Consider the following 26,527-nt stretch of genomic DNA (forward strand, 5'->3'; position numbering starts at 1 on the left):
AACACTGATTGGCTCTGCAGCCCCTAGGCGCCCACCCCTTCCTGAGCGGGCCATGAGGGGCTCAAGGAACCTGGCTGGAGGGAAATTGGTCAACTTTCAGCTGAACTGGAGAATGTCCCAACAAACCCCCTTCCAGAATGGCTTTAGTCTCTAGTGCCTGCTCGCATGGGAGCTGTGTCTTGAACTCCTTTTGATCTGCCCTGTTTCTCTCCAGCCTTAGGAATAAATCCAGAGGCTCTCGTGCTGTGACCGGTGGGCTTTTTAGAAGTGTCTCAATTCACTTGAAACTCAGAGCCCAACAGAAACTACCGTTCACTTTCTTGACCAGCTTGCTGCTTTGCTCCTGTTGATGAAGGCAGTGCATAGCTGGCTAAGGACTTGCTTTTTTAATGCTCTGTACCAACAGAGACAGAGAGAGAGTGAGCCCTGAACCAAACACCTGTATTCCAACATTTTACACAGCAGTCCGGGCACTCCGTGCCTAGGAGAACTGGCCCCGAGCCTGCTCCCAAGTCTGACCTGAGCCAGGGGCTGTTACTCTTTGGAAAACCAGAATGCCATTAAGTCAGGCGTGAAGAGGCAGTCAATTCTATAACGAGGCAGCCGCCAGGGAGCTCACAAGGGGTTCTGCATTAAACCAACATATTCTGTTGTTGCTTCCAGGGCAGCAGAAGAAGCCTTTGTAAACGACATAGACGAGTCGTCCCCAGGCACTGAGTGGGAACGGGTGGCCCGGCTGTGTGACTTTAACCCCAAGTCCAGCAAGCAGGCCAAAGATGTCTCCCGCATGCGCTCTGTCCTCATCTCCCTCAAGCAGGCCCCCTTGGTGCACTGAAGAGCCATCCTGTGGAAACACTACATCTGCAATATCTTAATCCTACTCAGTGAAGCTCTTCACAGTAATTGGATTAATTATGTTGAGTTCTTTTGGACCAAACCTTTTGTCTTTAGAGTTGATCATTGTTTGTGATTGCATGTTTCCTTCAGCTGTGTTCTCCCTGGCAGGCAGAGAGGAGGGGGAGGAAAAGAGGGGGGAAGCCTCCCAAAGGTAGCCTCAACCTCTACTTTTGTGCATTATTCTCAGAATAAATTTGTTTCAAACAATAAACATGAAGCTTCATTACTGATCTCAAGTCCTACTGCAGGTTGGAGATGATGAAATTTCCAGTTAATTTCTAGGACTGAGGTGGCCAAGCCTTTTGACCATCCCTGCCTTGAACTAAAAGTTCAAGTAGGATTCTCTGGGAGTCTCCATTTGGAGAAAGGGAGTTCCATGGCTAAAAATTATCTCAAGTGGGCAACGAGAGGTTAGAGCTGTGCCTCTCATCAACCCATTTTCTCCCAGCTGGTGCTTGTCACTCACTGTCCCTACTTCAGGGCCTTGGATAGTATTTTTCAACAGGGGTCTCTCTGGATATAGAATTCCTTCGGATTCAGCCAGTAAACTTGAATCAGGATGGCATTATTTTGTGGCTAATCCCATTACTCTGGATTCCTGCAGCATATGTTGGGGTCTGTGCTAGCCATAGCAACTGTTCGTACTTCAGTTCAGATCCTTCAACTAGGACTTACTGGTCAATACACTAAGCTCACGTCGTTATTTAAATTTAAAATACATTTCTAGGCCTAGATCTCATACACTCAATGGCCACATGTGGTTAGATAGCATCGCAACTGCACAGGACATGTTAGAGAACATTTCCGTCACCGTTCTGGACCATACTGATATATACAGTGGGTACCACTTAGATTATGCTTCATTCGGGCTTCAACACATGTGTTCTGTCTTCATCCTGTCACATTTTAGGTGATGGTTCAAGCAAAGCCAAATCAGAAATCTGCTTATAGCTATCTGGTGTTATTCCTAAGTTAGAGACTGATGTAAATTCCTGTAATGCCATTCAGGAGAAGGGTAGGTATTGGCAAGAAGGAAAATCCACCATCTTTCCTATGGTAATTATATCTGTAGGGGAAAGGAGCCTTCATTACTTTTATGCCCGTGTCTCTCCCCCCTCCCCCCAAGCTGCTTAATTGGGCATTCTTTGATCTGGTTCACATTTCTGGCCTCTTAGCTCACTCCTTCCCTTTAGCCACTTCTGGGCCTTGCTAATGCCCTTCCAGCCAGGTTAAGAACAGCTCAAAGGTAACCTCCACCAATGCCTTCCGTGAGCTCCCATGGCCCTCTACTTGGGGCACCTTACCTTTTGGTACTGTCTTGCCTCTTACACCAGATGGGCTTCTTGAGAGTAGATGTGGCAGTCGTAAAAGATCAGTAAAATCTGACCTTCCCCCAATCAAAAGGGGACTAGTTAGTATTAACAAAAGTACTGTTAGGGGACTTCCACAGCCAGACCATAAAACGCAACAAGCTCACAGCTGGTTTGTTGGAACATGCAAACTACACAGGCCAGTAGTCCTTGTACCACCGTGTAAAAATATCACCCTGAAGCCACATTTGTGAGAAAGCCCAAACCAGCCCACACGGTGAGATCCTGAAACAACAAACAAATACCTGGCCAGTTCCTAGAGCTCTAACTTCATGCTATTCCGGCTCTAGCCACTGTCACTGCAATTGCATCAGATGCCCTGAGTCAGAACTGCCAAATAGAGCCTTTGCTAAATTCCTGATCCACAGAAACCATAAGAAAAAGGATTATTGTTTGAACTTCTTAAGTTTTGAGGTGGTTTGTTCCACAGTAGCAATAACTTGAAATTGTTTCTGATTCTTCCATTACCCACATGGGGCTCCATAAAAAGGAGTTAGTACAGCAACTCAGTGTTCAGCATTTAGTTTCAAACTTCTTTGGGCCACTTTGCTTTTAATATCAAATTTCAAATTTTAACATAGTATTGGAAGTTCTAGCCAGAGTAATTAGGCAAGAAAAACAAAAGGCTGTCAGTCTTTGCAGATAATGTGACATTATATAGAGAAAACCGTAAAGACCAAGAAACTTGGAACTAATAAATTCAGTAAAGTTACAGGACACAAAACCAATATACAGCAATCTCTTGCATTTCTATATACTCAAACTACCAGAAAGAGAAATTAGGAAAATAGTCCCATTTATAATGGCATCAAAAAGAACAAAATACCCAGGAATAAATTTAAACAAAGATGTGAAAGAACTGTACACTAAAAACCCTTAGACATTAACAAAGGAAATTGAAGACAAAACAAATGGAAAGATGTTGCATATTTATGGATTAGAATATTATTAAAATATTCAAAGCAACCTACAGATTCAATGCAATCTCTCAAAATTTCAGTGGCATATTTTAAAACAATCCTAAGTGCCTGAGTGACTAACCTTTGGTTTCATCTCAGGGTTGTGAGACCAAGCCCTGTATCAGGCTCCGTGCTCAGTATGTAGTCTGCTTAAGACTCTCCCTCTCCCCCACCAAATAAATAAATCTTAAAATAAAAAAAAAAATCCTAAAATGTGTGGAACCCTAAAATAGCGAACACAATCTTGAGGAAGAACAAAGCTGGAGGCATCATGCATGCTCCCTGATTTCAAACTGTATTACAAAGCTACAGTAATCAAAACGGTATAGTATTGGCATAAACGCAGACCTGAAAAAATAAATAATAAAAGCAGACCTGTATCAATGGAACAGAACAGAGTCTAGAAATAAACCTATGGATATATGGTCAGTTAATTTATGGCAAAGGAGGCAAGAATATATAATCAAGAAAAGACCGTCTTGGGACGCCTGGGTGGCTCAGTAGTTGAGTGTCTGGTTTTGGCTCAGGGCGTGATCCTGGGGTACCGGGATCGAGTCCCACATTGGGCTTCCTGCATGGAGCCTTCTCTCTCTGCCTATGTGTTTGCCTTTCTCTCTGTGTGTCTCTCATGGATAAATAAATAAAATCTTAAAAAAAAACAAGAAAGACCGTCTTTTCAGTAAATGATATTGAGAAAATTAGATCACTATCTTATACCACACAAAAACTAACTCAATGTGGATTAAAGACTTGAAGGTAAGACCTGAAATATTGGCAGTAAGCTCCTTGACATCAATCTCGGTGATTTTTTTAATCTGACCCCAAGAGCAAAAATGAACAAGTAGGACTACATCAAACCAGAACGCTTCTGCATAGCAAAGGGAAACCAACAAAAAGGCAACCTAATGAGTGGGAGAAAGTATTTGCAACTCGTATTTAATAAGGGGTTAATGTCCAAAATATATTTTAAAATTCCCATAACTCAATAGCAAAAACAAACCAAAAAGATCCAATTAAAAATTGGTCAAGGGATCTCAGTAGACATTTTTCTAAAGATCCACAGATGGCCAGCAGATGAATAGATGCTTAATATCCCTAATCAGGGAAATGCAAATCAAAACCATAGTGAGACATCACCTTTTACCTGTTAACAATGGCTATTATAAAAAACAAGTGTCAGTGAGAATGTGGAGGAATGGGAACCCTTGTGCTGTGTTGGTGGGAAAGCAAATTGATGCAGCCGCTGTGGAAAATGGTATGGAGGTTCTTCAAAGATTTAAAACTACCAGGGGCACCTGGATGGCTCAGTCAGTTAAGCTCTGACTCTTGATCTCAGCAGGGATCAGGACCTCAGGGTCTTGAGATCAAGCCCCAAGTCAGGCTCCATGCTCAGTGGGGAGTCTGCTTGAGATTCTCTCCTCTGCCCCTCCCCCCACTCACACTTGCACTCTCACTCTCTAAAATAAATGATCTTTAAAAATTCAATAAAAGCAGAACTACCATATGATCCAGCAATTCCACTTCTGGGTATTTTTCCAAAGAAAATGAAAAGACTCACTTGAAAACACAAATGCACCCCCATGTTCACTGCAGTATTGTTTATAATAGCCAACATATGGAAACAACCTAAGTGTCATCAGGGGATAAATGAATAAAGAAAATGTGTATGTATGTATTTTTCTGTATATACACAAGTACACAATGAAATATTATTTAGCCATCAAACAGAATGAAATATTACCATTTGTGACATGGATAGACCTTGAGGGCAAAGTCAGTGAAAGACCAATACTGTGTGATCTCACTTGTGTGTGGAATCTGAAAACCAAAAAGCAACAGCCATGCTTATAGATACAGAGAACCAGTAACAAACTGGTGGTTGTCAGATGTGAGGGGTAGGGAGGGTATAGGTGAAATGGGTAAAGGGAGTCAAGAGGCAACAAAGTTCCAGTTCTAAAATAAGCCATGGGGAAGTAAGGTACAGCATGGCAATTACAGTTAATAATAGGCCTACCTTGAAGGTACTGTAGGTTCAGTCCCATACCACTGCAAGAGGGACCATTGCAATAAAGTGAGTCATGAATTTTCTGGTTTCTCAGTGCATTGTTTATGCTATACTGTAATATGTGAAGTACGTAATAGTATTGTGTCTAAAAAATGTACATACCTTAATTAAAAAATACTTAACTGCTAAAAATGCTAACCATCATGAGCTTTCAGTGAGTTCCCTTTTTGCTGGTGGAGAGTCTACCCTCGAAGTTGATGACCACTGACTGGTGAGGGTGGTGGTTGCTGAAGGCTGGGGCAGATGGGGCAGCTGGGGCAAGTTCATAAAATAAGACAACAGTAAAGTTTGCCGCATCAGTAGATTCTTCCTTTCATGAACAATTGCTCTGTAGCGTTTGATGCTGTTTGACAGCATTTTACCCACAATAGAACTTCCTTTGAAGCTGGAGTCAGTTCTCTCAAACCTTGCTGCTGCTTTATCAACCAAGTTTATGTAATTTCTAAATTTGCTTCTGTCATTCCAGCAGCTTTCACGGCATCTCCACCAGCAGTAGATACCATCTCAAGAACCACTTTCTTTGCTCATCCATAAAGAGCAACTCCTCACCCATTAAAGTTTTATCCCGAGGTTATAGCAATTCAGACACATCTTCAGGCTCCACTTCGAATTCTAGTTCCCTTGCTATTTCCATCACATCTGCACTTACTTCCTCCACTAAAGTCTTGAACCCCTCAGTCATCCTGTGAGGGTTGGAATCAGCTTCTTCCAAACTGCTGTTCATGTTTTTTTTTTTTTTTTTTTTTAGTATTTTATTTGAGAGACAGCGAGAGAGAGAGCATGAGCAGGGAGAGGCAGAAGTCAGCTCCCAGCCGAACAAGGAGCCCAGTGCTGGGCTCAATCCTGGGACTCCCGAATCACGACCTGAGCTGAAGGCAGAAGCTTAACCGACTGAGCTTCCCCGGGCGCCCCTCATATTGATATTTTGACCTCTTCCATGAATCTTTTTTTTTTTCTTTTTTTTTTTTTTAGTAGGCTCCATACCCAGCACAGAACCCAACATGGGGCTTTAACTCACGACCCTGAGATTAAGAGCTGAGCTGAGAGTTGGGACACTCAACCAACTGAACCACTCAGGCACCTCACAGATTTTAATGGCATCAGGAATGGTGAATCCTTTCCAGGTTTTCAATTAACTTTGCCCAGATCCATCAGAAGAATCATCTATGGCAGCCATAGCCTGACGAAACATATTTCTTAATAAGGCTTGAAAGTTGAAATGACTCCTCCATCCATGGGCTGCAGGGTGGATGTTTTGTTCGCAGGCTTGAAAACAACATTAATGTCATTGTACATCTCCTTCAGAGCTCTTGGGTGACCAGATGCCTTGTCAATGAGCAGTAATATTTTGAAAGGAATCTTTTTTTCTGAGCAGGTCCCAACAATGAGCTTAAAATATTCAGCAAACCATGCTGTCAACAGATGTGCTGTCATCTGGGCTTTGTTCCATTTACAGAGCACAGGTAGAGTAGATTGAGCATAATCCTTAAGGGCTCTAGGATTTTCAGAATGGTAACAAACACTCTTTCAACTTAAGTCACCAGCTGCGTTAGCCCTTAGCAAGAGAGTCAGCCTGTCCTCTGAAGTTTGAAGCCAGACATTGACTTCTCCTCTCTAGCTATGAAAGTCCTAGAAGGCATCTTCTTCCAATATAAGGCTGTTTTGTCTTCATTGAAAATCTGTAGTTTAGTGCAGCCACCTTCATGAATTCTCTTAGCTGGATCTTCTGAGAACTTGGTGCAGCCTCTACATCAGCACTTCCATGGAGACAGTTTCATTCCCTAAACCTCATGAAGCAACCCCTGCTAGCTTCCAACTTTCTTCTGTAGCTTCCTCACCTCTCAGCCCTCATAGAATTGAAGAGAGTTAGGGCCTTGCTCCGAATGAGGCTTTTGCTTAAGGGAGTGTTGTGGCTGCTTTGATCTTCTATCCAGACCAGACCACTAAAACTTTCTCCATATCAGCAATAATTCTTACCTTTTGTGTGTTCACTTGAGTAACAATTTCCTTGAAGAACTTTTCCTTTCCATTCACAGGTTGGCTATTTGACACGAGAAGCCTAGCTTTAGCCTGTCTCAGCTTTTGACATGCCTTTCTCACTCATCTTTATCTTCTGATTTAAAGTGAGAGATGTGTAACTCTTCCTTTCACTTGAATACATAGAGGCCACTGTAGGGTTATTGATTGGCTGAATTTCACTATGTGTCTGAGGGAATAGGGAGGGGTGAAGGAGGGAGAGGATGGAGACACGGCTTGTCAATGGAACAGAATACAGGCATTTCCCAATTAAGTTCACCATTTTTTATGGGTACAGTTCATGCCCCCAGAGCACAATAGTAACATCGAAGATCACCGATCACTGCAACAAATACAATGATTAAGTTTGAAATACTACAAGAATTACTACAGTGTGACAGAGACACAAAGTGAGCAAATGCTGTTGGAAAAATGGTGCCAATAGACTTATGTGATGCAGGCAGGGTTACCACAAACCTTCAATTTGTAAAAAACACAGTATCTGTGAAGCGCGGTAAAATGAGGTATGCCTATACTGTATATCTTGTAGCTGCTACAAGAGTAGATCTTACACATTCTCATCACAGGAGAGAAAAGTTCTGTTTGTATGATAGTTCTTAACTAGGCTTACTCTGGTGATCATTTTGCTGTATATATAAATGCTATATAGCAATGCTTCCTATTAACAAAAAAATTTGTTTTTGGTTAAGAAATTCCTATTAGATGCCTTAAGAAGTTACATGACCTTTAAAAAGTAAAACAGTGCAACAATATAAATCTCTTACGGGAAGACACTTTTAGCTAGAGAGTTAAATAAGAAAACAAAATGCAAAAATGTTAGGATTTCCACAAAGAAATATATTTTATTTTTTCTTTAGAATTTGGCTCAGAACAGTAACATAAAAATATTTACAATAAAATAAATTAATGTGTGATTATTTCACTATAAGTAAATAATTATGTTGGAATATATTAACCTTTCCATGAATTTAATAAAAACTAAGATTTGGTTTTAGATTTAGTACCATCCTTCCAAATATTTGGTATGAAACTTGGTAGCAATGCAACTCTGGTGTACAGAGCAGTTACAGATGTCACCAAGGAACAACGGATGCCCCTTCGGAGCATACCACCTCACCCCAGACACTGAGAGCCAAGCAGACTAGCTAGCTTCCTTCCTAGGAATCACTGTGGAATTTTTCAACAATAACCAGGACCTGAAGATTACTTCAGGGCTGGTCAAATTCTAGGAATCAACCAATCTATCTTTTCACATTAACCCACCAGGAAGGAAGGATTTCAAATGCAATATTAATTCTTTCGCTTTATTTTGTATGCTAACACCAAAACAATGGAAACCTTCAGGTTTTCCTAAAGTAATCTGAAACATGCATATGTTTTAGATCTAAAAGTACCCATAAAAAACCTGTCATTAGACCAAATACTGTATTGGCAAAATGTCTACAGCATAAAGGAATATTCGATTAAATTTATCGAGGGACAGCATCAAAGACAAATTGAGTCCATCTTATTAAAGCTGCAGGTAGTCTAAAGTAAATTAGGATATATGCACATTTTGCAAGTTTTTTATATGAGAGGCTGGGTGGCTTAGCAGAAAAGCACAGAGGGACCTGGAATCAAACCCTGTTTTTCTAAGACTCAGTCGCCACTTGGCTTTAGGTACCATCATTTAAACACACCAAGACTTAGTTTAGGATCATATAAAATGTAAATTAGGACATCACCTCCCAGGTTTTAAGAATTTAGAATAATGTATATGAAGCACCTAGTTCAGAGCCTGGTATACAGTAGGCACTTAATAAATGATGGGTATTAGTAGTTCTCTGACATTAAAATTGATAGCAAGAACCTTGGCCTTCTTAACACCAGTGAAAGCACAGAATCTTATTTTGCCACAGTCCACATCACAGATATGGGCTCTACAAACACAGCTATTAATAGATAAACCAGGGTCATCCTCAACATTAGTATGAAAAGTTATCAAAGGGACGCCTGGTTAAGCATCTGCCTTGAGTTCAGGCCATGATCTCAGGGTTGTGGGACTGAGCCCCACATGCATCAGGCTCTCTGGTCATAGGGGAGTCTGCTTCTCTCCTTCTGCCTCTACCCTTCCACTTGTGCACGCATGTACGCTCTATTTCTCTCAAATACATATTTTTTTAAAAAAAGAAAGAAAGAAAAGTTACTGAATGGAAAGGTATCTGTCAGTAATGAAGATCCTTTGGGGGTGGTTAATCTCCTTTCAGAGGCTGTAAGTCTTAGTGGCTTCTCAGCTGTCCTTAAGAAGATAAGGATAAGGTCACTAAGGCCACTGTCATCCAGGTCCCTAAAGTTGCTCAAGATTATGCAAGAGTAATAACAAATAACATCTTTTAGCAAACATTTGGGGGTGACAGATGTGTCCAATGTCTTGATTGCAGTGATGGTTTCACAGGTATATATGGAGGTCAAAGCTCATCAAATTGTACACTTTTAAAAATACCTCAGTAACACTGGTTTTTAAAAAAAAAAGTTTACTTAAGCCTTTCACAGTGAGATTTCCTTCTGCTTCCTGATTGGATGGATCCCCTTCTGCAATCTGAGTTTCGGGTCAGAGGAAGAAGGATTAATAATCTCCACTCCAGTCTGGAGCCTCCCTCCAGGCAAGGCCTGCAGGTCTAGGTCGTAAGCAGAGCCCTAAGGCATCCTCGTCTACGATGACAGCTCCTTTGGCACAGAAGATTGTGACTGATACTTACAGGGTTTGAGCTAAAATGAACCCAGAAAGAGCAGCAGCCACGAAAATGGGGTTAGGAAAGGTGACTTTGGAAGAGGAGATGAAAAGCAAAAAATTAACTGCCAAAGTCACCTGCCAAATACCAAATTTAAATACCAAATCTGATTTTTAAGAAATGCTCGTCTAAAAGCCTGATTCCACAAAGCAGCTCTGAGTCTCGGTCCACGTCCACACCTGGGAGGCCTAGCAGATCCTGCGAGTTGTGTAGTCCAGAACCATGCTGGCGGCACCCAGCAGGGCAGGATCCACCAAATCTGAAACCACCACATCCACATCCTGAACCGAAGACAAGGCTTGCTGGCGGATGACGTCCTTGACGATGTGGATGTAGTGACTGGCTAGGACGCCAGACAGGATCACAAGGGAAGGATTTATAGTGTGGAGGATGTTCACAACCCCAAGACCCAGAGCTGTTCCAGCTACAAGAAAACAAAAATGAAAGTAAGTCTCGGGAGAGCCAAATCAAAAACGCCAGAGGGAGTGCCTTGGTGGCTCAGTGGTTTAAGAGTCTGCCTTTGACTCAGCTTTGGACTCCTGGCTCAGGGGGGAATGTACTTCTCTCTCTCCCTCCCTCCCTCCCTCCCTACTTGTACTCTCTCTCCCTCCCCTCCCTGCCTGTACTCTCTCTCAAATAAATAAAATCTTTAAAACACCACCACCACCACCACATCAGAGGTTGGTGGAGTCAGTAGCCCAGAACAGAAGGCAGTACTTGTAAAGCTATTCATGATTTGTTCTTACTATGAGAAAATGATGTTATAGTTTGAAATTTAAAAAGCTAGGTATGCTATATACTATGCCATAGGTTCTCAACTATATATAAAAAAAATTGGAAGACTGGAAGGAAATGTTAATAGTTCATCTGTGTATGGTAAACATGAAGTGATACTTTTTTTAATCTCCTATATTTCTTTAGATTTCCTATAAAATGAATAAGTAGTTTATTTGTAGTTATAAAACAAAACAAAATCTGTTAATAAAGGCAATGCTGCCAAATACCTTGAATGCCATTCCCTTTTTCTCTCTCAGAAAGCAGGAAAAACACCCCTGAACACATTCTGGAGTGCTGATCCCCAGGGCAGCTGGGTATGTGTGGGATCCCTGGGCAGTCTGAGGGCTACCCTGTGGCACAGCTGCCTGGAGTCACATGCTCACCTGTTCTCAAGATGCTCTGGGCCTTCACGTTGCCAAGTTTCGCAGCTTGGATGAGATGGACTGCACTCACGGCCTCGTCTTTTGGCACGGACATCCCTTCCACCAAGAGCAGGTCTTCTGTTTGAGCAGAGGTGAGAAGCAGTGGTCATTAGCCAGTTGTGGCAGCCCCACAGGGGGCCAAGCTTCGAAGTCTGCCCGCAAGCAGCAGGCCCCCAAGTGGGAAGACAGTGTTTTCTTTTCACATTTGCAAAGCTTATCATTCACAAATGTCCACATACAGGACTCCAGAGGCCACTGCTGCCTTTTTGCTGCCTAGGTTACACATCACCCAGAACTTCCCCAACTGGAAAATCCTCAACTCCGATCTGAGCCTCCTATCCAGCCCTCTAGCCTCCTTACTTCTCACTTCCACATGAAACAGAAACTTCTAGGTATTTATCTCCTTTCTTTATCCAACCAAGATGCATGTCACATCACTTGCGAAGGCCCCATATTCTACGGCAGCGCCTAAAGAACCGACATGGCCAGGGGTTCAGATGCCAACTCGGTCACTACCAGCTGCACAACCCCATCTGTGTCACATCACCTCTATACTCTCTTCTCTACAAAACATACTCTGGCAGGATTGTTTAAGGAACTAAATGAGATAATGGACGTAAAGAACTTAGTTAAATGCTGGCCAGAGTCAGCGCTCAGTGAAGTCTATTATCTGTAGTCCTGGTCTTTTCTGCCCCTCACCACCCCTCATCAGCCCAGGTCAGACCTCCTCCTCATCTGCTATCACACTTGGGCTCTGACGAGAGAAAATCCCAACTGTGCAGGTTGCTACCTAGCCCGGCCAGCTCTCTCCCCTTCCTCCTCAGGGCTCTCCTCAGCTTCCAACCTCAGACCTTTTACTCTGCTCCCACCACCAGGAGAGCTCCGAACTGCCCACCTCTCTGATAAAGGGTGCCACAGGGCAGGGGTTCCCTGACTTTTCTGCCCCCATCTAAACACATGCCTGTATTTGCACACCTTCCCTCCTCCTCTCCCTCTCTCAGACAACCCAGGCGCTGCAGCTCATTTCCTCCCCCTGCTCAGGGACTTTCCGGGGACTCCACAACCTCCACACTCTCAAGGCACTTCTTCCCTCTTACTCTGTGGTCAGGCTTCTGCTCCCCCTATTTGAATGTGCTCTCTCTTAAGATAAGTTTTTTTCCCCCAGGAGGACAAAAACTGGTTCTTCAGGAAAAAAAAATTAAAAAGCCTACTCTTTTTTATACATATAGTTACATAAACACAAACAGATAAACAGTAGATCTGTGGTACATGTTGCGGCAGGGGGAGGATTAGGGAAAAAAAAAAAAATGTCCAAACAGGCTCCTAAGGGAGGCTAATGATAACAATGAAATTGAAGAACAAAGTTTGCAGGGTTTCAAATGATGTCCCCATGGCCAAAGCCAATGAACTTTTCTGATTTACTTATTAACAGCCCTTGACATTCCCAACTACTCTCTCCTTGAAACACTCTCCCTCTGGCTGCTGTGAGTTTACCCTTTCCCAGTTTTCCTTTCTGCCCATTAAATGCTGCTTTGCCGGATTCTACCCGGACACCTGCCTCACTCCAAGTCTCATTCAGAGGTTTAACTGCCACACCTCAGGGCTGATGATTCCCAAATCCCCACCTCCAACCCATTCATCTCTCCTGAGCGCCAGACCCCCACAGCCAGCTACCCTCTACACATCTCCACCCAAAGTCCCACAGGCACCGAGCCATCCCCTTCTGCCACAACCTGCTCCTCCTTTTATATTCCCAGCCTGTCCACCTAGAAAACTGGACATCACTCTAGAACTGTACCATCTAAAGCTACTCTATTCAACAACTATTTTTCTCCCAGAAAACAAAAAGTTACATTTTAGTAAAGAGTCTAAAATTCTGATCTGATCATGTGTTTCCCCTAGAAGTTCTCAATGGCTTCTCCATTAGCTGCTGGTCTTGGCCTACTTATTGCTATGCTCTATCCACCTTGCCTTTTATGCACCCACACTGCTTACCAAGCTCGAAAGCGTCCCTGGCTCATCCCAACTTGTCCTGCTAATTCTGTTTACCCTCTCACAACCCCCGGACAGCACCCTAACGCTCCCTTCCCTGTATGAAGAGGGCAGGGAGGGAACACTGGTGTCCTCCTTATATGCATCTATATTCCTTGGCCATCATTCTCGGTGCATTTGACAGTATATTATAATAATAGTAAATGACTCCCTCTTGTATTAGACTAGATAGAACCCATCCTGACTTTTATAACATGTCCAGAAATAACTTTAATTCAAATAGACTTTTCAGAGTTCACAACTGTAATATGTTAATCCATTTACTTCTTTGGCTAGGGGCTGAAGGAACAAAAATCAAATTGTCTCTGTTATCCTGGAGCTCAAGACCCTTGTCCATCCCCACCACTGGAGGGGAAAGTGTTAATATGGGTCAGGACTAAGGGGAATTTCAGAGCTTTGGTATGAGGAAGCACCACCTTTCCTCTGGGAAGTGAGAAGGATAAAAGTTCTAAGCCTTCAGTATCGAGCTGTTTTTGAAATCTCTACTTTGAAATACTTGTCTACCACTTAGCTATTTAATTCCTCAGGAGAAAAAAAACCAACCATCATGTAGCTTTTTTGCTTCTCTCTGCAAGGCCATTCCAGAGGCATATGCTTCAATACACCCATGACTTCCACAGGAACAGTCAGGCCCATCCAGAGACACAACAAGGTGGCCAAGTTCTGCAGCACAGAAGGAGCTTCCATGGATCAACTCGTGTTGATGGATGATCCCCCCGCCAATTCCTACAGCAAAAGATAATAATCACTGAGGTGGCTCTTCACCTCAAACAGGAAGCTGTGATATAGCAATGCCTCGTCTGTTTAGCAAAGCTTTAGAATGTAAGGTTCTTTATGCTGCCTCTTTTCCTGAATAACTGAAACTTGGCCAACACTTTACCTGGAAGTATTTTTGAGGGAAATATTTTAAGCAGATCCCTAACTCTAATGTTGCAACCCTGTGTTGCATCTACCTGGCTCGCTGTGGGGAACAGATCCACACAGGCTCAGGCTCACCTCAAACTCACACTGCCTGTCTCCTCACTGAGGCCATCTCCAATACTAATGTAAGAGCCTAGTCATCCAGTCAACAACTCTGAATGGTATTCCGTAGACTTCTTGGAAGGTTCTGGTAGATTTTAGCTCCCACTGTCCTCAAGGCAACTTGGATAATGGCTTTCCACCTACTCTGTTCTACTCTTCTCACTCTTACACTCCTACTTCTCAGGATCACCTCCAACATAAAATACCCACCCCTAAGTCCTCATCTTGGGCTCTGCTATAGGGGAAACCCAAGAAAATACCATCTTTCCAAAATACATCATACATCATCTTCTTTCTTAAACAGAGAATATAAACTATGATTTTGCCTCTTCTTAATGCCACCATGTCTAAAAATCTGTGACTCAGTGATTATGAGTATCAGTGACTCTCTTGTTTTGCAGAGTTTAGGAGTTGTTAAGGAGAAAAGCCTGAGAAGGCTCTACTTTTCAGACTTATCCTGCCATCAGTTACTTCCTGTGGCACCTACTCTTCAACTCCACCCCTCTTAATTTGCAAACTATCTCAGACAGGAAATCTAGGAAATGATATCCAAGCTTGCTAAAACTGTGTCTGAGACTAAGAGAAGGACCTGAGCTCCTAGAGGTGGTGGTGTAATGTAGAGTTTAAGGGCACACAAGTTTTGAGATTAGCTATATCTGGGATCAAATGGTGGCTCAACCACCTACCAGCAGAGCCTATTTCCTCATTCCAAAACTAAACTAGGACATCAGCAAAAATGGCAGAGCAGGCAATTCCAAAATTCCATCCCTCCACTAAAGCAATGAATAAACTGGCAAAAACTGTCAGAACCAATTTTTTTTTTGCAATTTTGGAAACTAACAGGTTTGTTAGTTAGCAATCAAGAAAGCTTAATCAAGGGAGAAAAAAAAAAAAGAAACGCTGAATTTTAATAAGCGAACTTTCTGGTATTTTCTGGTCCCACCGCCCGCTCCCAATCTTGGTGGCTTCAAACCAGCCCACATTCTCAGCAAAGATGGCAGTATGGAGGGAGCAAGACTATTTTCAAAACACTGTGGTTGTTTGTTCTGACCAACTTGGCAGCTCCTAGAGGACCAGCTCAAAGGGCTTCTTATGTCATCTACCTCAGAACTTGAGGGGGCTACCCCTGGGGGTGTTTGTCACAGACATTTAAAGGAAAAATATATTCATTAGTCTCCACTGCCTAGCATAAGAGCTGAGAGTTAAGGCAAATATGATACTAACCAAAAAGACTGGGTGGAGAAGCTAGGAACGAGCAGCTTTGGGGAGTAAGGGCTCTGAACGGATCAGACAAGTTCCTGAGAATGTGAGGTCCACATGCATGCCCAGGGCAGGGCACATGCTGGGCAAAGCCTGAAAGGGCCTTCTGCCCTCCCATGGGGCTCCCCTTCTGGCTCTACTCAAGCAGGAGGTTAACACTAGAGTGGACTTACACGCTGCCTGGCTGACGCTGAGGTGCGCCCCAACACACGGTCTAGCTCCTGAAGCAACCTCCTCATCCTCCCCTCACCTGTGCCTGTGATAAGTGTCACAAAGTTTTCCAGGCCCTTTCCTTGGCCAAATTTCCTTTCCGCCAGGGCAGCACAATTGCCATCATTGTCCACCCACACGGGGAGATGCAAGGTGTCAGACAGCGGGGTCCGGAGGTCCACGGAGTTCCATTCTTGAATCAGTTTGGTTGAATGCAGCACGACTCCTTCCCGGGGATTTACACGGCCACCCGTAGAAATACCTGAGCTCCACCACACACACAAGGGAAATAATTCTCACACACAATCTTCGAAAAGTCTGCCAACTCCCTGGGTTTCAAACACAAATTAACTCACCCAAGATCTCCTAGGACAAATATTACCAAAGATTGCAAGGAAATGTCAGGCAATTCTGAGCTAAACCTGTAGCTCCCCACCAATGTACCCGTAATGATTACTGGTATTTCAGAAAGACCTCATCCGTGGGGCCCACATATAGGACCTGGAGCCACATACAAAGGGCAGTGACCTTATGGTCAGTCATGCAACAGAACTCAGTCAATTCTGTATATCAAAAAGAACATTTCTTGAATATGCAATTCACAATCTCACCTACTCCCAAAATTCTGCAGTTGAGTTTTACAGCTTCTGCTGCAGCTTCTACACACATCTGTAGGATTAAATTAATCCTCTCTTCATAGGTTTTAGGATTGAACTGAGTATACTTCTTAACAATTTCACCCTAAAACAGAAAGAAAGAAAACAAGCCCTGTCTCATTGATCTTATTACCCAAGGAGCATCCCATGAATCTTCTGACCCTCTTCACAATAAATCAGACTTTGCTATATAGGACAGAGAGTACTGTAGATTTAAATGACTGCTCAGGGGATCCCTGGGAAGCCATTCCGGCATATGGCTAACTGAAGCAGTGGCAACTCCACAGCAAACCACAGGGGCCCCTGTCAAGCATAAAGTGAATGTTAGCTAATCTCAATCTTCATTAAAAGGTCATAGTTTATTCTTTTGGGATGACAAAATTTCCTTGCTTAAAAAACTAAGGCAACTAAATAAATATCCTTTTTTTTTTTTTTTTTTTTTTTTAACTAAATAAATATCCTAAGGAGGTAAGCTTCAATCACCTCCCATAACTGAAGCCAATAATAGCACAGTTCTATGATGTTTAAATTACTGCGCTTTGTGATGTTTTATTTATTTATTCATTCATTCATTCATTCATTCATTCATTCATGAGAGACAGAGGGAGAGAGAGAGAGAGAGAGGCAGAGACACAGGCAGAGGGAGAAGCAGGCTCCATGCAGGGAGCCCGACGCGGGACTCCAGGATCATACCGTGGGCTGAAGGCAGCGCCAAACCACCGAGCCACTGGGTCTGCCCTGTGATATGTTTTAATACCAGTCAAGGAGAGTCTCCTAAAGTATTCTTTTTGTAAAATTTTTCTTTGCTATTCTCATTTATGCATTATTTTGGGTAAACTTCAGAAAAGCATTATCAAACTTTTATTTTATTTACTTTATAAAGATTTTACTTATTTATTCATGAGAGAGAGGCAGAGGCATAGGCAGAGGGAGAAGCAGCTCCATGCAGGGAGCGGGATGCGGGACTCAATCCCGGGACTACAGGATCACGCCCTGAGCTAAAGGCAAATCACTCAACCACTGAGCCACCCAGGTGTCCCATCATTGTCAAACTTTTAAAAATCCCATTAAAATGTTGGCTAGAATTATGTTAAACTTATAATTCAATTTGGAAAGTGCTGACATTTAAAAAAATACTCAGCACTCCCATTCAGGATATTTTTCAAGCCTTTACAGAGTTTTTTAGTTTAGAGAATTCTTATAATTTTTCTGGTTGTTCTGAATATGCTCCTTTTCCATTCTTTTATTAATGGATTTTACCCATTTACAAGGGTAAATTAGCTGTGTCTAATGACTGTCATTAAAAACAAAGTTAGGGGTGCCTGGGTGGCTCAGGTAAGTGTCTGACTCCTGATCTTGGCTCAGGTCTTACTTCTCATAGTCGTGAGTTTGAGTCCTAAGGTGGGCTCCACACTGGATGTGGCGCCTACTTAAGAGAAATAAATAAACAAGCAAGCAAACAAACCTAAAGTTACACCTCTCAATGTCCCCATGCAGCAGAATCACCTGGGCTTTGAACAAATATTGATGCCTTGGACGCCCTGCCCAGAGATTCAAATTAGTCTAGGGTGGGACCCAGGTATCTATATATTTTTTTAAAGCTTTAGGTAATGCTAATGTGCAGTCAGGTTGACAAATGCTCGCTTATAGGAAAACTCAAAAATCTTTGCCTAAAATTTCATGTAAGTAGAAAGTTATTGGTATATATTTATCATAACATCTAGCTATTTTACTCAGATTTCTTACTAATTCTGCAAGCTTGTTTATTCATACTGGCTATAATATGTTTTGTTTTACTCTGTGTACAATCTCCACTTGTGCTGTTTGTTCCTTGCTTTTACGCCCTTCATAACTTCCAGAATTATGTGCAATAATGTTGCAGAAAACCTCTTTCTTCCTGATTTGAATAGTAGTGTTTCTAGAATTTGACCACTACAAAGGGTTCTGGCTACTGATAGATCATCTCTTGGTTAAGAAAATCTTCTATCAATGCTTTTTAAAGAGTATTTACAAAGGAAACCATTAGCTTTTCTTGAGAAAATTGTTTTGTTTTGCTTTATTTGACCTAAACAACTTTATTTTTGAAATCCTTGCCACTTCTCATGGACTCCTAAAATTTTATATATCTACAATATTTCGAGCAATGGTTTTTCTGCTAGGTTTATTCTTAAGTCATCAGGGATCATTTTACACAAACAATTTATGTTTTTATGAAGGCTCTCTCAGTTTCCATCAACACTGTGCTGATCTTCTGGTTAAGGAACTGAAGGAATGCTGCACTCAACTAAAACCGAGTTCTAGAGAAGGTGCAATTCCCTTCACCATTTGTGGATACCCTCCCCCGGGGGTAGCGACAGTAATCAGCATGATCTGCGCTGTTACAAAGTATAGAATTCCAGGTCTCCTGAATGGCAAGAGCCCTCTCTGGTTACCTAAGGGGTCTTCCACTGTCAATTCAAGTCTACTAACTAGGATTCCTGGAGAATTTTTCTTTTAAGTGTTAATGCTTAGTAAAATAGACAAACATTGTAATGGATCCAAAAGTCAATACTGTGAGCAAATGATTACAATCTCATTTGTAGGTATATTCCTAGTCCTACCTTCCAATCACACTTAAAAAAAAATCAATTATTTATATGGGATATGAAGTTATGACTTAGGAACTAAATTACCTTCATGCTGACTATTGCAACTCGGAGGTTTGTCCCACCGAGATCAACAGCCAGGGCGCTTAGAGTTTCAAGAATATGGTCAATATCTTGAGAGATATTCTCCTTCACAGGAGGAAAGCAGAATTTCTTTTGTAGTGGCTCTTGAAGATCAATAGATTTGAGAAACTTCAAAATCCTCGGAACAGCATTTCCATCCCCATATATCTTTGAACTGCAGTAACAAAAAAGTCAATTAAATTAAATGCTTCTCTCATACATGTTAAATGATACAGAGAACATGGTACTAATAGAAACTGAGACTTCAGGTAATAAAGTTGTGCTTCATTTTCAAATAACAACATCTGATATCTCCAGCAACATAGTAACTAAGTACATGCACATTACCAATGGAATGTCTGATTCCACTGCTGATTGAAATACAACTATTTCCAGCCTGAGATACCGTTAACAAATATGTCTATCATGAAGGAAAAATTATCTTTGTTAAGCCAATTTCAGAACATAATTTGGGACAAATTTATTTACTTATTGCTTTTTTAGTCTTTACATTTATCAGGAAAAATATTTTCAGAATTCAAACATTCACATATAGGAAAATCTCATTAATTGAAATAGAAAGGAAAGCAGTCTAAATTACAATGCTGCACTAGACTGTTTTTAAAGAAAATAATTTATTTTCTACTATTTACAAAAAGAGTAGGCTAAAGAAGTATTTCCTGGTAGAAGCGCTATATTAATTAACTGAGACACATAACTTATCCTCCATTTGAACCCTTGGTAGAATAAGAGGGGTTATATTAGCAAGCCCTGTCTCATTGGCAGCTAGGGGGCCCGTAGGGATGTAGAATGAAAGCTCTGTTAAAATGACTGAGGACTGGGTGGCTTAGCAGTTAAGCGTCTGCCTTCGGCTCAGGGCATGATCCGGGAGTCCCAGGATCGAGTCCTACATCAGGCTCCCTGCATGGAGCCTGCTTCTCCCTCTGCCTGTGTCTGTGTCTCTCTCTCTCTCTCTCTCTCCCCCTCTCTGTGTGTCTCATGAATATATAAAATCTTTTAAAATAAATAAAGATCACAGCTTTAAAATGGTACCCAAGGCAGCTCCCTTTTAAATCAATAGATTTGAAGGGTATATACTCACCAAGGGTATTGTTTACCAAACTGAAGGTGCAGTGCTTGCAGTATTTTGTCTTGGGTATCAGCATCCCGGACATGAAGGACATTCTCCCCTAGGTGAACCCAGTGACACATTACAATGATTTGGAAGTGGAAATGTCCAAAGAATAAAGAAATTAGCAATGTGTTGTGCTGTGTTCATAATTAGGCCTGAAACTCAGAAGACTTCAAATGAGTCTTCTTAAAGAACAACTTTTCTCCTTTATAGCTTTTAAACCTCTCAGCAAGATTTCCATGTATCAAATACTTAAGAACACTAGGGTCCTTTATTCCCAAAGACAATATATCAAGTTCTTGTTGATTTAGCAAAATAAATGACATGCATGAATCTAGCACCCATTTACCCCTCCCACTTCATCTAGTCATCTAGTGTGTTCACTCTTTTATCCACCCTGACTTCCATCTACTCTGCCAGCTGTTTATCAGCTGCCCAGGTGAGGTTGGTCAGTCTATCAGCCAGTCAGCTATTCACTTTGTCTCCATATACTTTCTGACCAATATGGAGTAAATACAGTGAAAATAGCCATATGTTTCAATAGACCTGGCTAAGAAGAGACGAGCAGAAGAATGGTAGCTAGAGAGGTGTGGGGTCATTGTTTCTAGAATGTGAGAGGCCAAGGCATGTTTCAATGATGAGGAGGCTGAAGATCATGGCAGAGAAAGGATGCCCCTCAGGCCCCAGAGAAGGCAGGAATGGTGGGGATTGAGAACACGATCGAGAAGGCAGAGCAGCGGGCAGGACAGAGAGAGGCCATGCCCTCCAAAATAAATAGACAAGAAGAAAAGGATGAATGGGCATGTGTTTATATAAGTATGGTGATGGAATATACAAGACTGCCTTTAACAACAAAAACCTGCTGCAAGCCCAGCATTCAATTCTCTGTTCACATCATCCCTGAACTCCGAGCAATGTTCCATACCATCTCCTTGAATCACTTTTTTTCCCCTCGGCTTTAATGCTATCACCCTCCTGGGTTTCCTCTGACTCCACTGGCAGTCCTTTCCAGTCTTCCTTCTGGCCCCTTCCTCCTCACCAGAACTCTAAATGAGGAAGGGCTCCGTCTCCAGGGTTGGTCCTGGGCTCCATTCTCTTCTCTATTTATGTCATCTCTGGGCAATCTCATGTAGTCCCTTCGTTTTAAAGGACATCTCTGGCAGAGTACACCATTATCCTTTCTCTGTACTAGTATCAGAATTTTTAGCTGAGTATCTGATAATCCAGCTAAAGACTATATTCTTCAGCTTCCCCTACAGTTATATATGATCCTGTGACTATGTTCTGACAGGATATGTGAAGAAATACTAGCAATTTCCAGCTTATTCTTTTAAAAGGAAGGACACTTTCCCCTCTCTTCCTGCCCAATGACTAAAATGTGGACTTGACAGCAAGAATTGGATCATCCATCAAGAAGACAGACACTAATTTTCTGATGACCAGAGAGCTAAACCAATGAGAAACAAAGAAAATCTAGCTTGCTTAGGCACTATTATTTTAGGTCTCTCTGTTACAGTACACGAACTAATAATATCTTAAACTAAACACTATCCATATGCCAATCACTCTCAAATTTCTATCTCCAACTCTGACTCTCCCTAGAACTATCTAGCTGCTTGCCTGCCATGTCCACTTTGGTATCTAACAGGCATCTCAGATTTAACATGGCCATTAGAGAACTCTTAATTCCACCCTTCCCAAATGTGTTCCTCCTGCAGTATCCTCTGTGTCAGAAAAGAGTACCCCTACTGCTCAATCCAAAAATCTAAAATTTTTTTCCTTTCACTGCTCACATCCAAGCAGCAGCAAGTACTCTAATAAACCCCAAATCTAACTTTTGTCCATCCCTGTTATTCCAGGTACTCTAAACCACTATCATCTCTCATATCAACTGAAATAATCTCTTGGTCTCCCTGATTCCACTCCTGTCCCACCACATTCTACTTTCCATAGAGCAGCAGAGTGATCTTTCCAAAATGCAAGTCACATCGTGTCCTCTTCCCATAAATGGCTTCCCACGATTCTTAAAAATAAACCCCAGATTATTTACCCTGGCTTACAAATGTCTGCCTCCTTCTCTAACATCATCTTGTATCACTCTTTCTCTTGCCCATCACCTATAGCTACATTAGCCCTTCTGTTTCTCAAATACATCAGGCTTGTTCCCACCTTGGGGTCTTCACACTGGCTGTTCCTTCTGCTTCTCCTCGATCCTCACATAGATTGTTATTCAGGTCTCAGCTGAAGTGTCATCTCCTCAAGAAGGCTTTCCCTTATGCCCTCTAATGTATCCCATCATATTATCTTGAGTTACAGCCTGCACAGCACACAGAAAGTCTGATACTTTTTTTTTTTTTTTTTTTTTTTAGTTTATCATCTATCTCCCCTCCCACTAGAATAAAGTTACATGAGACCTCAGCCCTGGTTAGTCTAGTATACTGCCAAAATTGCAGTGTCTACACATAGTAGGTGCTTATTAAATACTTTCTTAATGAATGAAGTTGAGAGAATTTCCATTCAATGGTATTTTCAATGGTGAAGTAGGGAACAAGTATGTTGTGAATGAAAGGGAAGAAGATCTAAGGATAGCAGAAAATAGGGTAGCAATTATGAACAGAGAAAGAGCAAAGATGGAGTTAACTTCTTTGATTCTAGTCCAGTTTTTTGTTCAAAAGTACATACACTTTTCCATTAGCTACAGAAATATATTTGCATGGATACTATTAGAACTTGGACTAAATTTTAAGAATAAGATCTAGCTCAGTTAGCAAATTCATTAATAATAATCCTTCTTACACTTTAGTTATTAAGGGGACATCTTGTTTAGAATTTCTATGCTCTAAAGTACTCATTAAAGGCATTCTACTGTACCCACAAATGAAAGATTAGCATTCATATAACACATTCAATCATTGTATCTTAAACACAGCCATCAAGGACCATAATCAGCTAAGAAACTCTTAGCTCTGACATTAGAGACAATAAAAATGTTAAGTGGAGCTCTAAAAAAATTTGTGCTATTTATAGATTTTAGGCCACAAATGGTCATTAACCTCATTCATGCACTTGTTCATAAAAATACATGCCATCACTGATACATGCAAGCCTTGTAATAATTCAAATATATGATTTTTTAAAAGTCACAGATGCATGAAGGGGAGCCCATATTTAATGCCTCCCTCCTCACACTTTCCTAGTTTCTGCCTAATAAGGGAGGCATAGCTGCTAATCTGATTGATCAGACAGCAGGACGGTGATCACACTGTGTTCACCATAGGGCAGGAGCCACTGATTCCATATATATTTCTAGTCAACTGAGACACAAACTGAGGTAAATACCTGTTTCTCTTCCAATCTGACGTGTTCCTAGATTGATCACAGGTGTTCCAAAAGCTCCAACCTCTCGTACTCCACAGCTGCTGTTCCCAATCATACAACCTGCATGAGCAACCAACTGTATAAACTGGTCAAATGGGACATGTTTAACTGCACGGAAATTGGGATGATGCTCGATGCCTTTCTTCCGCATCACTCGAACCATCTCTTTGCTCCCTGTGAAAATGAAAAGAACCACCTGTTAAATGGTTTATGAGATAAAGAAACCATTTTCATTGGCAAATAAGCCCCACTTAAATCACCCTATAAAAATTCACAATGGTTATGAGGGAGATAGTAATTTTAATTACTGATCTTTCCAGGAATGATGAATATCTAAAATGGCTGGTTAGCCCTCTGCTTCAACTCATCTAGGCACTTTAAACAGCAGCAGTTGGGATTTTTCAAACAGCACTCAGTAAAGTAAATACCTTTTATTAATGCCCCAATAAAAGCTTTACCTTAAACAGCAATTTAGAGGTTCAAGACAGGCCAAGAGTCTCTCTCTCTCTTAAGATGGGAGTTACTAAACTGAAAGGTCTAGGGCTCCACACACCAAGCTGATCAGTGAGCCTCTGTATCAGCTCTGCTCATGCCTTAACAAGAGCTCAACGGGATACCACTCCCACTTGGGTCTAAGCTCCAAGAAAATACATGTAGATTCTGATACACTATAGCTGATATTTTATTTCAATTGCATGATTTTTAAAAATTTTACAGCTGTAAGGTGGGAAGCAATATTTAAGGCCTCTCTGCTTGCCTCTACTCTTGCCTAGTGACCACCTAGAAGAAAGACAAGGTTGCTAATCAAGACTGGTTAGACAGTAGGACAGAGACCACAGACTACACCATGTTACCACACCAGTGGTAGGAGTTACTGACTTAAGAGAAGCTGGGCATGCTCTTCTCTCTTTTTAACCTTTCTCTATGAGGCAAGATAGGTAACAGACTTGGGGTAAACCTCCTTACAGCAGGCCTAGCCGCCTCCCTCTACGCCCAGTTCTGTCAAAGTATGCCAAGTCATCAACTATAATTATTGTAGTATCTGGTATACCAGAAGATGCTACTATTCCAAGATTCAGATTTGGGCTCAAAGAAGGCTTTCTCTGGCCTTAACCCTAAACCAGACACTCCTCCTATTCTCCAACATTGGGGAATTCGGCCCTACACCACATAATGATAAAGGAATGCCATGATTCTTATTTCCCTATTGCTCCTTATATGTATTTTATCAAAAGCCCTGTGAGGAGGAAACATGAGTAGCAGACATGATTTAGATATTCCTGGGACCCTTTGCTTTTCTAGGGTCTAATTCTCTGACCTCTCTAATTCTAAAGTGTATACAATCAGGAAAGTGGTCTTAAAATGGAGTATCACGGACAATGAATATTGAATGAGAGACCTATAACTACATTACCAAATGTTTACAGAAAATTGAAAAGATTAATATCAATATTAAAGTTTTTGAAATAATAGCATATTACCTGGATGGAACCTGGGTTGGGAGTTCTTAATTTCTTTTTTCCAACTAATATCCTACTTTCTTTCCCCTAAAAGATTATTCAAGAGACACTAAGAGAGGGATACTTTCAGAGTAAGATGGTGACATCTTGGTATTGCAAAGAAGGGTCCTACCTCCTTCTTCAAAAAATGCCTAAAAGCTCAGCAATGAGTGGTGTCAGCTAAACCAGTCATTGAAAACTCTGCAGTGTCAGGCCCTGCTCTGCATTTCTCATTTCTATTTCATCTTCCCATTAACCTGCTGAAGGTCTCACCAGCACCAAAGGCTACTACAAGCATCTACCAGTAGGCAGTCAACCAGGTGACTTGAGGATGAATTGGTTGGGGACTCCAGCTCTCAACTGCCTATGCTCAAGACTAAGGCATAGCTAATATAAATAAGTTAGAGAACAAGAAATAACAATAGTGGCTGTTTTGCAGCACTCACTAAAATCACGACTTTCCTAGAAACACCCTTTGACCTTCTACCATTAGTATCCTTTAGCTCTGCATTTTCTCATTGGTGGAAACTGGAGAGAAGAGACTAAATTTGGAAATACAGGGAGATTGAAGATATTTTTTGTAGTATTTCTTTCCTCTTCAGTTTCTAATAAACTTGGCAAAAAAAAAAAAAAAAAATCACAAACTTCAATCTACTACAACAACTTGGTGATACCCTAACAATTAGAATGCATTTCAAACTATAATGGCTTCAATGACAAGATAAGCAAGATAGGAGGGGCAGTCAAAAGAAGACATAATAGAAACATAAAAATCAGAAAAGTAGGTGGCATAACTTCATTTTCAATTACCTGCGTCAATGTTTGGAAACAGAACTAGAGTCCGCTTGTTAAATGAGATAAGTGCATCCAATGTTAATTCAAACATTTTTATGGAATGCTTAATGTCAGTGGTCACAGGGTGTTGTAGCGCAACAATGTAATCTTTAGATTTTACATCATCACCTGTTTAAAGAAAATCAAACCACACTGCTTCATTAGTTAAGAATCTTAAAAAGGAAGAAGCAGATTCTAAAAAGCAAGACCCCAAAGTCTGTGCTTAAAAATTCTAAGGAAAAAAAGTTTGTCACATTCCAGGCAGAGTATCTGAATATAGGATCAAACGGTAAAAACTTACAGGAACAAGTCCAAGAATCCAGCAAAGTTAACATTTTACAAAGGCACTTGCTACCATAGTCACTAGAATGTGTGCTTTAAAATCCAAAATATTTCAAACCATTAGAAAAATGTAAATCTTCCCCATTTCTAACCAGTGTTCCTAATGAATTATCAGCAATATTAATGAACTGATGA

At 41.4% G+C, this 26,527-nt stretch overlaps 2 protein-coding genes across 8 annotated transcripts in view; one reads left to right on the plus strand and one right to left on the minus strand.

Annotated features, from left to right (window-relative positions):
* CLTA (clathrin light chain A) overlaps window positions 1-1,108 on the plus strand; it is a 44,851-nt gene extending 43,743 nt beyond the window's left edge. For all 5 annotated transcript variants that reach the window (XM_038552811.1, XM_038552807.1, XM_038552808.1 and 2 more), the window contains one exon: window positions 664-1,108. In XM_038552811.1, coding sequence (XP_038408739.1) covers window positions 664-835 — 172 coding nt within the window. In that variant the 3' untranslated portion in view covers window positions 836-1,108. The remainder of the gene's footprint in view (window positions 1-663) is intronic.
* A 7,036-nt stretch (window positions 1,109-8,144) lies between these two features.
* GNE (glucosamine (UDP-N-acetyl)-2-epimerase/N-acetylmannosamine kinase) overlaps window positions 8,145-26,527 on the minus strand; it is a 43,191-nt gene continuing 24,808 nt past the window's right edge. For 2 of the 3 annotated variants that reach the window (XM_038552815.1, XM_038552816.1), the window contains exons 4-12: window positions 26,027-26,179; window positions 23,679-23,891; window positions 20,310-20,397; window positions 19,172-19,382; window positions 16,455-16,584; window positions 15,884-16,105; window positions 13,894-14,076; window positions 11,260-11,376; window positions 8,145-10,523 (exon numbers count right to left, since the gene is read on the minus strand). In XM_038552815.1, coding sequence (XP_038408743.1) covers window positions 10,288-10,523; window positions 11,260-11,376; window positions 13,894-14,076; window positions 15,884-16,105; window positions 16,455-16,584; window positions 19,172-19,382; window positions 20,310-20,397; window positions 23,679-23,891; window positions 26,027-26,179 — 1,553 coding nt within the window. In that variant the 3' untranslated portion in view covers window positions 8,145-10,287. The remainder of the gene's footprint in view (window positions 10,524-11,259; window positions 11,377-13,893; window positions 14,077-15,883; window positions 16,106-16,454; window positions 16,585-19,171; window positions 19,383-20,309; window positions 20,398-23,678; window positions 23,892-26,026; window positions 26,180-26,527) is intronic. The other variant, XM_038552817.1, reaches the window with a different exon arrangement.

This window comes from Canis lupus, chromosome 11 (genome assembly GCF_011100685.1).
Source record: "Canis lupus familiaris isolate Mischka breed German Shepherd chromosome 11, alternate assembly UU_Cfam_GSD_1.0, whole genome shotgun sequence".
NCBI classification, from domain to species: domain Eukaryota; kingdom Metazoa; phylum Chordata; class Mammalia; order Carnivora; family Canidae; genus Canis; species Canis lupus.